Below are 13975 nucleotides of genomic sequence, written 5' to 3'. Positions count from 1 at the left end.
GACTACAGTATAAAAGCTTTTACTGTTCTAAAAACACAGATTTGTGGCTATTATTGGAATTGAAAAGGTTAGAATAAACCCGAAACACACGTGATAGTTGTCATGCGGTGAATCTGGCCAATCGTGAAATGACTGTGTCGTCATCAGCACTCCTGCAGTCTCTCTGAAAAAGCTGCGCTAGCTGAGTCAGCCGGCTGCTCTGGAAACGCTATCGCGGTACTTTGATGCCACACGTGACAGTGACGTGGCATTGGTGCCGGTTCAAGTCGGACAAAATTTCTAACCGGCATACACTGCTTCAAGTCAGCCGACGATCGGTTTGTGCGGCGCCGCATGAAGTCGAATGCACCTAAAAATGTAATCTCTAGAGCTGCTGCGAGAGTCACTTTGCGAGAATTTTACCGTTTCATTTGAGAAAACTAGCATCATCATACTGTATACACACAGAAACTTCATGGCAACCTGTCAAAATAAAAGTACGGTTTAATATGTAACAGAAATATATTACTCTTGTATTACTTTTGTACAGTATAATGAACATCTTTAAATATTCAATTTTCTATCAAATGTAAATAAAACAATTAAATGATAAGAATAAATATTACAACCAGATTAATCACTTAATTGTAGAAAGAAATAATAAAATTATTAGCCTATTAAAAAATGTTTTAAAGGAATATTCACACAATTTTTCTTCCATGTATTAATTTCAACAGTAAACCTCAGTTTGTTTGCCAAAAAAATAAAAGGGTTTAATTTTCATTTGATTTAAAATAAATGTTTAATGCCTTCATTTGATTTTCAGAAAAAATAAAACAAGAATTTCTGGGGGGGGGGATGTTGAAATTTAGACTTTTGGACTTATTTTTTCACTGAAATAAATGTTTTTGTAATTACACAGAGAGTAAAGTACCGAAAAAGGTACCGTTGGGTATCGGCACCGAAATTCATGTACCGATACCGGTACCGTACCGGTTCAAATGTGAACGGTACCCAACCCTAGCAGGGGACCAGCGGCAAAGCCACTCCCCGTGAAACCAGCTGCTGAGGGGGCAGGGAGGGCAGGGCTCGAGAAGGGAGCGGACAGATAAGGAGAGAAGCAGGAGAGTAAACATTAGCACGGCTGATGAGACAACACAGCCGCTTTCTGCTACTATTTCACTGTGCTTTAACATGCAAACCTCTTGTCATGGGGAAATGCATAGAATCGGGGGGCTAAAACAGAAACGGGTAGCTAAAATGTTGAATCAATAAGCAATTGTCAGTAAGCTAAAAGCATGGGACATTTCACCTTTGCTCCTGGGGGAAGGGACTTTATTGCCATTATCTGATGACGGGAGAGTGAAAATAGCCTCTGCATGAATTAAATGACGTTAGTTGCTGATAGGCAGGCTGAAGCATCCATCACTCGGCAGGCAGACAGTTATGTCTAGCATAGCATTGCTGTAGAAATATCTAATATTAAAAACATTCAGCTCAAGAAATAAACAGTTATCAATCATCTACATATATTCTTGTAAATTGATGTCAACCAAGTCAATGGCAGAGTACGAAATAAACCTTCTTGCCCACCCACCTCATTTAATTTTTTTCCCAGTTCATATAAAATAAAACATTTGAATATTTTATATTATTATACAATTTTTTTTTTCGAAAACCAGTTTATGTTGACGCTATAGCAGTAATATTTTAGTTTCTACTTCTACTGTAGTTTTAGTTTACAACAAAAGTAACCCTAAAGAGCTTTTATGCTTTTTATAGCATTTACATGTCATGCAAACCACATCGCATATTTAAAGCTAATTAAATTTAAGCCACCTTTAAGACGTCTCCTGTACATATGACTGTCACAATATGTCCCCAGGTGGCAGTCATAAGGAACTTGTTTGTGAAAATGTCGTCCGTGAGGGGCTGCCGCTTTTACTTTAGTTTTGTGTTTGTTTATTTATTAAAGTTTTATGTTTAAATATTCGCCGGTTCCCGCCTCCTTCTTCCCAATCTATGAACGTTGTTACAGTCGCATTGGCAGAGAACTCCCACAACTCTCATAAAACTCTCAAAAAGAAATGCATGACTTCCTGTCTACAGTCTTGCGTTTCTCGTAAACATTTATTCTATTGAAAAGCAAGCATTTCGTAAACCTGTTTCAAAACAGTCATTATTGATGTCTTTCAATAACTCCAATTACTTAATCACACTCAACTGTATTATATTTTAGATGCCTTGTCTTTTTCATGTGCTCTCTGGTTTATTCATAATTGTCCATTTTACAGACAAAGCAGGTGATTTTGCAGGTGAATGACTTTAGACAAATATCATCGCTGTTTTTACTTTGCACTTAAAGTTTTGATTGGAATACATCACATCCGGTCGGACCATTGCTGAAATAGCAAAAACTTTATAACGGTTTCTAAGGGTGTGTTCACACTTGTCATGTTTGGTTCGATTAAAACAAACCCTGGTGCAATTGCTCTGTTAGTGCGGTTCATTTGAGCATGTGTGAACACTGCCATCCGAACCCTGGTGCGCACCAAACAAGCGGACCGAGACTGCTAAAAAGATGGGTCTCGGTCCTCTTCCAAACGAACTCTGGTGCGGTTCGAATGAAAAATGAACGCAACACCCACCAAATACTTCTAAACTTTATGTACATTACGTACATTCATGTATATACGTCATTCAAGTCGACCAATCAGGTTGTGAACGTATCGCTATGCCTTTAGGTTCGCTGTCAAAAATGCCAGTGTGAACGCTAAGCGGACCAGGACCAAATGTATAATTTTCCTTTTTGGTCCGGACCAAATGAACCAAACGAACCGACCTACAAGTTTGAACACACCCTAAAATGTACTTCCTTTATATAAATATAAATAAACATAAATGTCATATAAAAAGCCTCATATAAGTACTTTTTGCAATTATACTTTGAAATTTTTTGGTATTTGTAATAATTTTCATGAAATTTTTGGACAATTCCCCATTCATTTCTGACCCGGCACAACAGTATCAAAAGAAATGATATTAGAAACAAGTTATTGATTGCATTGAAGCAGGATGTTTTATATCCATTAAAATTGATAAATCAACAAATAAATCAGACAAGGCGCCACCAATTTAGGAACCGCAATTGTGGTCTTGACCAATAAAATTCCTAGTCCTCTTAGTCGGAGACTAAGACAAGACAGAGACCAAGACCTTCAAAAAATCTCCTTGAGTCTCCTCAAGACCAAGACTGGCCTTGAGTACTACAACATTACTGCTGAATATTAATCAGTCTTCCAGTAAACAAGATTCCATCTCAATCTCCTGACTGTCACTATAATATATGTTTTCTCTCTGGAAATAGCCATTTCATTGGATGGGAAGCAGTTTGCTTGAAATGAAGAGCTATTAGTTCCCAGAAAGGGTACAGAGGTTGGGAGGCGGGATGGTCTTTATGGCTACACACACAGGAGAACTCTGCTCAGCGTGGATTGGCCATACAGCTAATCTGAGATGGCCCTCCAGCTATCCCCAATTCTCATACCAATATGTGAACACAATCAAACCATCTTTTAAATGTGACACCGTGTGCTCATCTGAAAACATGTGATTTGCATTAGTTTATTAGGCTGCCCTACTTTATCCTATATGAGAAATGGAGAAGCTGTCTGGATGCATTGAATAAGGTTGCTCCTTTAAAGCCCAATTGCTGAGGAGCAGCATGGCGTATTGATATCAAGTGTTTTGGGGCCATTATTAGTACTAATTTATTACCATATTCTTGGGCGAGATATTGAGTAATGCCACCAAAAACAGCAACAAAGAATGATTAATACTGATGTTTCCTCTCTTTTTTGAGCAATTTTGTATGTCTCATATTACTGTCTATTTAAGATGAATCACTTATGTTGTTGTATTCCTCATTTGTAAGTCGCTTTGGATAAAAGCATCAGCTAAAAAAATCCATGTAAATTATTATTTACGATAATATATGCATAAGCATAATATTTTCCTTTTTATAGGTATGGTGTGCAACATTTGTGATTTTATTCTCTCTCTCTGTGCTCATCCAACATGATAAAAAAACGAATTTTCCATCTACTTGAAGGATTTTTTTTCTTGCATTGAGATTATCAAGACATTTAAATGGTGTGTTTGTTTTTGTCACAGGCTAAGGACAGTGACGATGATGAGGAAGTCGTTCATGTCGACCGAGACCACTTTATGGATGAATTTTTTGAACAGGTAAACTTTATCTTGGAGTAAAATATCATCATATCCAGTTACTATTTATGCAGATGTAGTTGATTTGATTTGCTCATCAGGTTTTGTTCATATCGACTTGAGTGCTGCTGTCAATTTACCAATTCAACTTAAATATGGAACACACTAAATTACTTTTGAAATTTGAACAGATTTTAAAACACTAGGCATCATACACTTGTCAACTTTGTAAATGGTTACAGAGAAAAAAACTGGGCATCGTATACTAAACGACTGGAGATCACACACTAGCAGACTTTCAAGTCGTACCGGACACAACAAATTCGCACAGAAACATAAGCTTTGAAAACATGTGTTCTCAAAATATTAGCTGTTTGATATACTCTGACTGGATGTACTCATAGTCTGAAGCTAAAAAATCTAAATCTGTGCCCATCAAACACTGAGTGATTTTCTGTGAAATCTGTCAACTCTGAATGCAGACTGGCTCTGACTTTTTAGCAACTAGCGTTGGCTCGTCTAGACTGCAAATTCTGACAAATAACTGTACAAAAGACGTGTATTCCAGCCTTTACATACTCAAACTGTAATATAATTTGTAATGAAAACAGTTGAAGTAAATCCAAGTAGATTCTAAATATTTAAAGCTAAGAAATAAAACAAAAGAAAGCTCTTCTTAAAAATAATCAAGGCATGGTTTCCATACCAGCATGATACTTACTGATTTTTATGCAGTTCATACTGTAATGCAGTTTAGTTTCTGCATGCTTACTTACAAAAAATTAACATAATATCAAATTACCGTATTGGCCCGAATATAAGACGACCCTGATTATAAGACGACCCCCCTTTTTCCAGATGTACCTTTTGGAAAAAGGCTTTTTAAAAACCAAATCTTGTTTTTTCTCAGTAAAACACATTTTGTCTTCAATTATTTTCATATTGCATATTTTTCCTATTTTAATTTTTGTTTTGAAAGTATGGTAAAAACTGGTAAAATGCATCAACAATCACATTTAAAAAAAAACCACGTTTTTTCAGATGTATTTCCAAGAAAAAAATATCGTCTTATATTCGGGACAATACGGTAGTTTCTACAGCTCACATTTCATGCGACAAGATATAATATGGTATCTTTAATATAGGATACAGAAGTATTATTAAAATGATAAAATATTTTATAGTTGATTAATTTAGTTTGAATTTTGAATTTAATATATTAAATTGTTCCACATTATTTAAGCTGCTTAAATGATTGTCTTATCACAGAGCATGACAATATGCAATTAGATTTGGTCCTATTTGCAAATGTCACTGTATTATTTAACGCATGTTCTCCTGACAGGTGGAGGAGATCCGTGGCTGTATTGAAAAGCTGTCGGAGGATGTAGAACAGGTCAAGAAGCAGCACAGTGCCATCCTAGCAGCACCCAACCCTGATGAAAGTGAGTTCCAGCCATCAGCACACAGTTTTATCGAAAATACCATCTCATGAATCTCTATGAAAAAGTGGTTTAAAAATGAACATTCTGCCTTGAAGGTAGTTCCTTTTTAAGGACACTAATGTGCTGTATGTGACTCCTCATCAGTGAGATGGTCAGGCATGCAATAAAAAAAAGTTTTACCTCCCCCATATCCATCCATTCGCACACAGAAATACACCACGTGGACACATGTTTGTAAATGCATATCTTTATCTCAGGGCAAGATGACAAAGTTTTACATTACCAATCACCTCCACCCACGTCTTCAACATTAACAGTGATGCACTGGATATATTTGCCTGGTCTACTATACTGCTCGCCCTTAAAGGGATAGTTCACTCAAAGATGAATAATTTACTCACCTTCTTTACATAAACATAACAAAAAAAATAGTTGTGTGCTGTATTTAAGATCTTTCCATGGGGAACAGATGAAAACCTAAGTTATTCATATGGACTATTTTATGTGCAGAAGGTGAATAAATGAACAATTTTAATTTTTCAGTAAACTATGCTTTTAAAGAAATAGTTCACCCAAAAATGAACATTTGCTGAAATTGCACTCACGTTCAGACCATCAAAGATGTAGATGAGTTTGTTTCTTAGAACAGATTTGGAGAAATTTAGCATTACATCACTTGCTCACCAATGGATCCTCTGCAGTGAATGGGTGCCGTCAGAATGAGACTCCAAACAGTTGATAAAAACATCACAATAATCCACAAGTAATCCACACCACTCCAGTCCATCAGTTAATGTCTCGTGAAAGGAAAAAGCCATTTTAAGTTTAAAATATCCACCAACAAATTTGTTTAGAACTGTTTTTGCTTGTAGACGGTGCTTGATCTATGCATATTTCTCCCCTGATTCAGACGAGACAACGTTTTTACTGGAGAAAATGTTATCATGGATAGAGGACTCATACTTTTGGATTTGTTTTTTTTACAAACACACAGCGTTTTACTTCACAAGACATTAACGGATGGACTTGAGTGTGGATTACTTGTGGATTATTGTGATGTTTTTATCAGCTGTTTGAACTCTCATTCTGACGGCACCCATTCACTGCAGAGGATCCATTGGTGAGCAAGCTAAATTTCTCCAAATCTGTTTTGATGAAGAAACAAACTCATAACCTGAGGTTGAGTAAATTTCCAGCAAAATGTTCATTTTTTGGGTCAACGATTTACTTTAAAACATGTACAACCCCTAAAAAATGAGCAAGTTATACATGCATACTGTCACAATGCAAGTTGCGAGGACTGCAAAATCTATAAAGTATTTATCGCATTTGGAAAGCACCAGCTCCATGACTTCACTGCAGCTTTGTGGCAAGATAAATGAGCTCATTGGTGAGCCTATTCAAGCCTTTCTCCAATACCTTGCATTTGCGCCACCCACTCTTCAAAAGAGGCACTGCCACCACATCGCTTTAAGTGTTTGTTAGACCCAGCCCACACACCTCACAGTGCACCAGCCCACACTGCATCTATAGAGGCTGTTTCTTCAGTCCTCAAATGTTGCTAAAAAATCCTGCTCACCTCATCTTTCCCCAGCAACAGTCTTCAGTTGCGGCAAATGTCTCTGAGTGTCCGAGTCATTCCAGTATTGTCTGTGACTAATGTGTGAGGTCATTCTGACAGAGCAGCTCTTTAGTAAGTGTGCACGTGCAGTAAGTCGACTGTCAAATCAGTGAAGTTACAATGGTATTTAATGAAAAAATGCTTCTGCTCAATCTGTTATTTGTATAGGTACTCAAATATTGCTTCTAAATTGACAAATAGAAACGTGAAGTATATATTGTCGATGTTAAAATACGTTTATCCCACTTTTAAGCAGAGACAACCATAAGGTTATTCATGGCTGTTTTTGCCGAAAAGCAACTGAAAAGCTCAAACTAAATGCAAAGTCATTATTTTTGCAATTTCTTTTTGTGTCAAATGACATTTTGCCACAAACGCTGTTCATATGCCTTATTGAACCAAGTGTGCCCTCTGAGCTGCCTGGCTTAGGTCAAGAAATCCACAGCCTACGAATGACTCAGCCGCTATAGATGAATCTTTAATAAATGACATCTCGTTGTGTCTGACAGTTTTGTTTCAGTTTCATACATTTGACTGCATGTGATTCACTTTGCATGGTTTCTTTGTTTCTGTTAAGTTGTTGCATGCATGCATAAGAACATTATTTTCTGTTGTTGTTTTTTTTCTGTTCGCTTTCCTCCCTGTCTGTTTTCACCATGCTGCATGAAGGATGAAGGGAACCTGTGGAAGTTGAGTGTCTGTCTCTCGATATCTGTGTCAGTGTGAACCGGAAACCCGAGGAGAGATGGAGAACATATTAAATAAAGTCATTCTTAAAGTAACAGTGCACCCAAAATGAAAATGTCCTTATTATTTACTCACCCTCATGTCGTCCAAGATGCACTTTTCATATACATTGCTGATTAGTTTCACAAGTTGAAATTATTAAAATAAGTAATAATGTGTTGTTTCAACTTAAAGTAAAGTCCATACTTGACTTAAACTAAATTAAAATTAACATAACTAATACTTTTAAGTTAGATATTTGAGTTGTCTCAACAAATGTTAAGTTTAAGACAAAATTTTTAATTTTAAGACAACAAAAGTGGATGGTGATTTATACACTCATGCTCCAAAAATTGCAAAATGAATCATTTTAGTATATGGACTACTTTTATGGTATCTTTTGTACTTTTTGGTTGTATAAATAACCATCTACTGTCTTTTTATGAAAAAGGATGCCCAGACATTCTGCTTACGATCTACTTTTGAGTTTCGCAAAATTACACACAGCTAAACGACATGGGAGTAAATATATAAGATGAAATTGTCATTTATGTCTTAAATGTTTATGTGTTAAATTACATTAGTTCTCCTCTTCAGTCCCAGTGTATGTAGTGTTGTGTGTGTTTTTGTTTTTTATTCAGCTTGTAATGTTATACATACAGTACAGTACATACTGCATAACAGGTTTAGAAGTATTCAAGGTTTATTGCCAAGGCTTTGAATTCAGTCACAGGAATACATACTAAAAGGCAAAGACAGACACTGCTCTGTCATTTTTCATTTAGCTGATGCCTTTTATCCGAAATACCTTACTTTGAATACATTGACAGGAATATAATCTCAGTTGCTGGAAAGTTCATGGGTCACCCCTACTTGGGATCAAGCTAACTTTTGTGTTTGCTGCTTAGATCCTTAACCAAGGCTGCAATCCCTTACCAAAAAGTAGTATACTTCAAGTTTATTTTAGTAAGTATATTTTTCGTAAGGGATACCATCCCCCTCGCCCTCAAGTGATCTCAGTAACATTTCTGGGTCAGCACTTCTCGACGCTAATCCACAACATCTATGTTAGCAGCCCAAATTCTCCATTAACTCTCCAACTAAAGCATTTTATATTATCCCTTTGCTGAGGTCACCCTAGTTTGTTTTACGTTCTTGTCTAAGTGCTACTGTACAAAGCTAAATGTTGTGCAATGTTTGTGAAAAAGCCAGCTTGCTCAAAGATGAGCGAATCCCTCTCTTTTCAGCTGCAGATGTCACCTTGAGCAGAATTCGTAACCTCTATTGGCTCTATGGGTGACTAATGGTTACCTCTTTGTCCTAGTTCATTATTGTATTTCACCCAATCAGCTTAAATGACTAAATTAGCCATCAGAATGATAGCGCAGCGCCCTTAAACGTTCTCCACGTTGCCCTGCAGGTGTACGCTTAGAACTGTGCGTAGTTCATTTAGCTGAGGGGTGATAAATTTGACGGTTAGCATTTCTATACTTCCAATCCTGGGGGGTTGAGAAATTTTTGCGGTCTGGATGATTTGTGTTGCATGTTTGATTTTCTGAAGCAGACATAAAAGTATTTATTTGGTTAGAATGTTGTGCTAAATGTATTTTGCAGTAGGTGGTAGCCAAAAATAACAAATAACCCAGCAGAAATGACATAATCTTTAGTAGACCTCAACAAACGCCATATGCTGCACAGAATTTCAGGTTCGTGCAGTTCATTTATCTATAACTAATCTCTAGTACATTCTCATTAAATAAACATTAGCTGATAAAACATTATAAAGTTATAGTTAGTAGTTGGTCGAGACCGAATCTGTAAAGCTTTTTAATATTTTCTAAGGTAATTTTGAGAAACAAAAAAGCAGAATTCTGTGAAAAATCTTTAATAACCAGGTAGATTTAGTAGATTTTCTATAATTTTGCAGAAATACTTAACCTCATATGTTTCTGCAACAGGTCTGCTTCAGCAAATTTGTGGCAACTGCTAAACTGATACAAATAAAATCACATTCAAGAGCTATTAAAGTGCTGGTTAGATGTCATGTTAAACAGTGTGTGACAAGAAACATCCTCATCGGTCAAATCGATCTCTCGACCACATGAGCAAAAAGAAAAGAAAAAAAAAAGCTGACATGAGACGATGGCTTGTTTTCATAGAGCAGGAAAGAGCAGAGCCGCATTTAGCTGTCTGTAAGCACAACAATAGTGTAGCGGTGTGCAAATATTATGATGCAAACTCTGTGACAGGAGATACGTTACACTTTTGTTGAATCGATGGACAGGGGAACCGGCCACACCCTGACTACAGACACACCAGTGACTAAACAGATCATTTGTTTTACACGACAGCATTGCTTTTTAAGCGCTTTTCAATAACGTTTTGTTAGTCACGTACTTAAAAAAGAAAAAAGAAACTTTTCAAACAACATTTATCAATCATTAAAGTATTTAATTTATTTTTACAGTTTAATTCTCTGGAAAAGGAAATATGTTCACCATGCAAATTTTCAGATTTTTCAAAAACCTCAAAAAGCAATCACTTTTACATTATTGTATTTTTTAAAATAAATTGTAATAATATCTTTACTTTGAAAGCTTGTAATTATCTGAAATAAGAAATACGATTTCCATGCAGATCATCAATATTTATCAATCACTTTTTTAAATTATTTTAACTGATTTTATTTTTAATTAATTTGATTTGTTATTTTTTTACTTTGAAAGTTCATAATTCTCTAAAAGAAGAAATATGGTTTCTATGCAGATTTTCCTGAAAGCTTTAAAAATCATTTTTATATATGAAGAGTTCATTTGCAAAAACCGATAAACGCCACTTAAAAAAAAAAATTAGCTGATTGCCGTGCATTATTCTCCACATATAGCGCGATCTGAACCCTAAACACGTTTTGTCCACTTTCAAGGCATCGGGAGTTCACGTTTTACTGCAGAAGCCGACAAGCGCCCTTGTTGTTTTTGAACAGAAGCCGATAAGTCAATTTTAGGGAATCAGCGTGCTGTATTCAGGTCAGGTGACAAGGCTACTTTCACTTTGAAAAGACGTGCTAGCGGAGAGGAGTTTTGTCAAAGCTGACTAAACCCGAGTCCCGTCGGATTGCATCGGCTGTGGGGATAAAGACGACAACTCCCATGATTCCACACTCACGCCTTTGCCTCTGTTTATTTTGAATACGCGCCCTTTAGCGGCGAACATTACATATTGTGCCTTTAATCAAAACAACCCAACTGCAGTTTGATTGATATTACTTGGAATGCGCAATAAAAAAAAAGTGATTTCTGAAAAATAAAAATGGAGTTATCGGTTTTTGCAAATTAACTCTTCATATTTAAATACATACATTTATACAAATACATACATTTTTCATATACAAATATATACATTTATCAATTTGGTCAATTCAACGTGTTCCTTTGGTTCAAAATAAATCCCAGAGTAGACAAAAGCTAATGATCAGATAACTAAAGATGAGAATGGAGGAATTCTGGCAAATTTAACTTTCAGCAGTCCTAAAAATGAGGAAAAAGTCATTAAGGACAACAATTAATAAGTTTAAAGATCTATCCTTTAAAAGCTAAAAATGCAATCATCCATGGGGACAGAAACGTTCCCCTAATTGAGGAATCGCCCATATATACTATGAAATGACAATCAAAGTGATTAATTATGGTGCACAATGTATAGACGTATAATTTATCACTCTTCTCCCACCCGCCGCCCACGGTCTATCCCTCTGAAAGTGATCAGCAGGAGTCACAATATTGATGGCCAGAACGAGGCGCCGAGAGATTTGAAGCATGGGGCTTGTCTAAATCCCTCAACCTGGCTTAGTTTGTGATGATATGTTGTGTATATGTAGGGGTGCTGTGTGTACATTAATGAGGAAAAAAAATTAACTTTGATTAAATGATTTTAGCAAATGGCTGCAATATAACAAAGAGTGAAACATTTAAGGGGGTCTGAATACTTTCCGTACCCACTGTATATGAAATGCATAACACATAGTTCAATGGATAAAATGCAGTACATATTTAAATACTAAATCTGAAACTAAAATCTCTGACAGTCAATGTGCACATATAATATAGCAAATATTTCGGCATGAATCTGTAAGTGCATTATTCCTCTTAATAAACACACAAATACTCCCTGGTGATGAAGTGATATTGGCATTAACACTCGTAGTGGAAGAAATGTCATGGTCATGAGACTGTCATGAGAGAAAGCAGCGAGGGATTGGATTAGTCAGAGGAGAGGAGAGCAGAGTGTGTAGGTGGGAGTTGAAAAGGCCGAGGTGGTGTCCAGGGAGTGAATGGCACTGCAGTAACTATCAATCAACATATGACTGCAGCCTGCAGTCTTTACACACATCAAGCACTTTACCACTGATGCCTGAGCAACAACATTACACGACCTGAGATCTGCTCAGAGGCTCCAGTCCTAAAAGCTCAAATGTAGTGCATCTGTATTTTTGTCATGTTATCCATCCATCCAGTCACATAACTTTGTACACTATATGTGACCCTGGACCACAAAACCCAGTCATAAGGGTACATTTTTTTGAAATTGAGATTTATACATAATCTGAAAGCTGAATAAATAAGCTTTCAATTGATGTAAGGTTTGTTAGGATAGGACAATATTTGGCAGAGATACAACTATTTGAAAATCTGGAATCTGAGGGTGCAAAAAAATCTAAATATTGAGAAAATCGCCTTTAAAGTTGTCCAAATGAAGTTCTTAGCAATGCATATTACTAATCAAAAATTACGTTTTGATATATTTATGGTAAAAAAAATTACCAAATATCTTCATGGAACATGATCTTTACTTAATGATTTTTGGCATAAAAGAAAACTCGATCATTTTGACCCATACAATGTATTGTTGGCTATTGCTACAAATATACCCCAGCAACTTAAGACTGGTTTTGTGCTCCAGGGTCACATATATAATGCAAGCAGTGCTCATTAACACTGAAACCTCAAAATGATATGCATTTAAACACCTTCTCTTTTGTATTTTCTTGTGTTTTTGTCCTGCAGAGACCAAGCAGGAGTTGGAGGACCTCACAGCTGACATTAAGAAGACCGCCAATAAAGTGCGCTCTAAATTAAAAGGTATAAAACCAGAAATGTTAGCTTTATTAGAACATTTAAAGTCTTATATAATTGTTTTGAACAAAAGTAGTCAAAGTAGTGGATGTTTATGTTAATTTTGGCAGTCAGACATTACATTTTCTAATACATTAAGGACTAATTGCCTACTCTCTCTCTCTCTATATATATAAACCATGAAATAGATCTGAGATCAGTTTGAGACGGTGAATATTCTTAAGGTGTTCTTCAACTCTTTGAATTTATAGCATGAGAAAATGATAAAAGTTCAGGTCTATTTGGAAGTATGCATTAAGTTTAGTCTTCTAAAGCTCCTAAAACCTTCATCATCACGTAGGCAAGGCTAATTTAGACACGATCTTTGATTCTGAAGGCAGCCACCTGAGGCCAAGGGTGTTACATTCTTAACAAGTAGGGGTTTTGACTAATCTCTTTTGAAGTGCTTTCCTTCTGAAGTCGCTCAGGAAAAGACAAAAAGTTGCACTCCACCCTAAGCACAAGATAACATTTTTCAGTAACTAATACAATGACAATATGAGTGTCCTTGTTTTTATTACACCAATGTCTAATAACTTGAGAGAGCTATCAGTCAGCATTCTCATTGATCTCACTGGCAGTTGGTTAATCAGAAGTATGACTTATACTCTGTTAGCTTTGCTTTCAGAAACAACATTTTTTTTTAGAGCCAGTCACCTGAGCTGTAAATGCCATGTGACTAATCTCAGAATTTTTTTTATTATGACAACACTGATTGGCTGATAGCAACACAAACCCTTTATTATTGACTATTCTATATATGTATTTTTTATAATAAATATTAATATTTTTATTAATTATATATA

General features: G+C 36.0%; 1 protein-coding gene and 1 long non-coding RNA gene across 2 annotated transcripts in view; one reads left to right on the top strand and one right to left on the bottom strand.

The window, feature by feature from the left end:
* LOC107727730 (uncharacterized) overlaps window positions 1–13975 on the bottom strand; it is a 43755-nt gene that overhangs the window by 11290 nt on the left and 18490 nt on the right. The window lies entirely within an intron of this gene.
* stx1b (syntaxin 1B) overlaps window positions 1–13975 on the top strand; it is a 48425-nt gene that overhangs the window by 20278 nt on the left and 14172 nt on the right. The window contains exons 2-4 of the mRNA XM_016537684.1: window positions 4153–4227; window positions 5552–5651; window positions 13062–13136. Of these exons, the coding sequence (XP_016393170.1) occupies window positions 4153–4227; window positions 5552–5651; window positions 13062–13136 (250 nt within the window). The remainder of the gene's footprint in view (window positions 1–4152; window positions 4228–5551; window positions 5652–13061; window positions 13137–13975) is intronic.

The sequence above is a fragment of the Sinocyclocheilus rhinocerous genome, unplaced genomic scaffold, assembly GCF_001515625.1.
Source record: "Sinocyclocheilus rhinocerous isolate Xijiao unplaced genomic scaffold, SAMN03320098_v1.1 scaffold1028, whole genome shotgun sequence".
NCBI lineage: Eukaryota > Metazoa > Chordata > Actinopteri > Cypriniformes > Cyprinidae > Sinocyclocheilus > Sinocyclocheilus rhinocerous.
The sequence above is the reverse complement of the archived record's forward strand: the minus strand, read 5'-3'. Positions and strand labels throughout refer to the sequence as shown.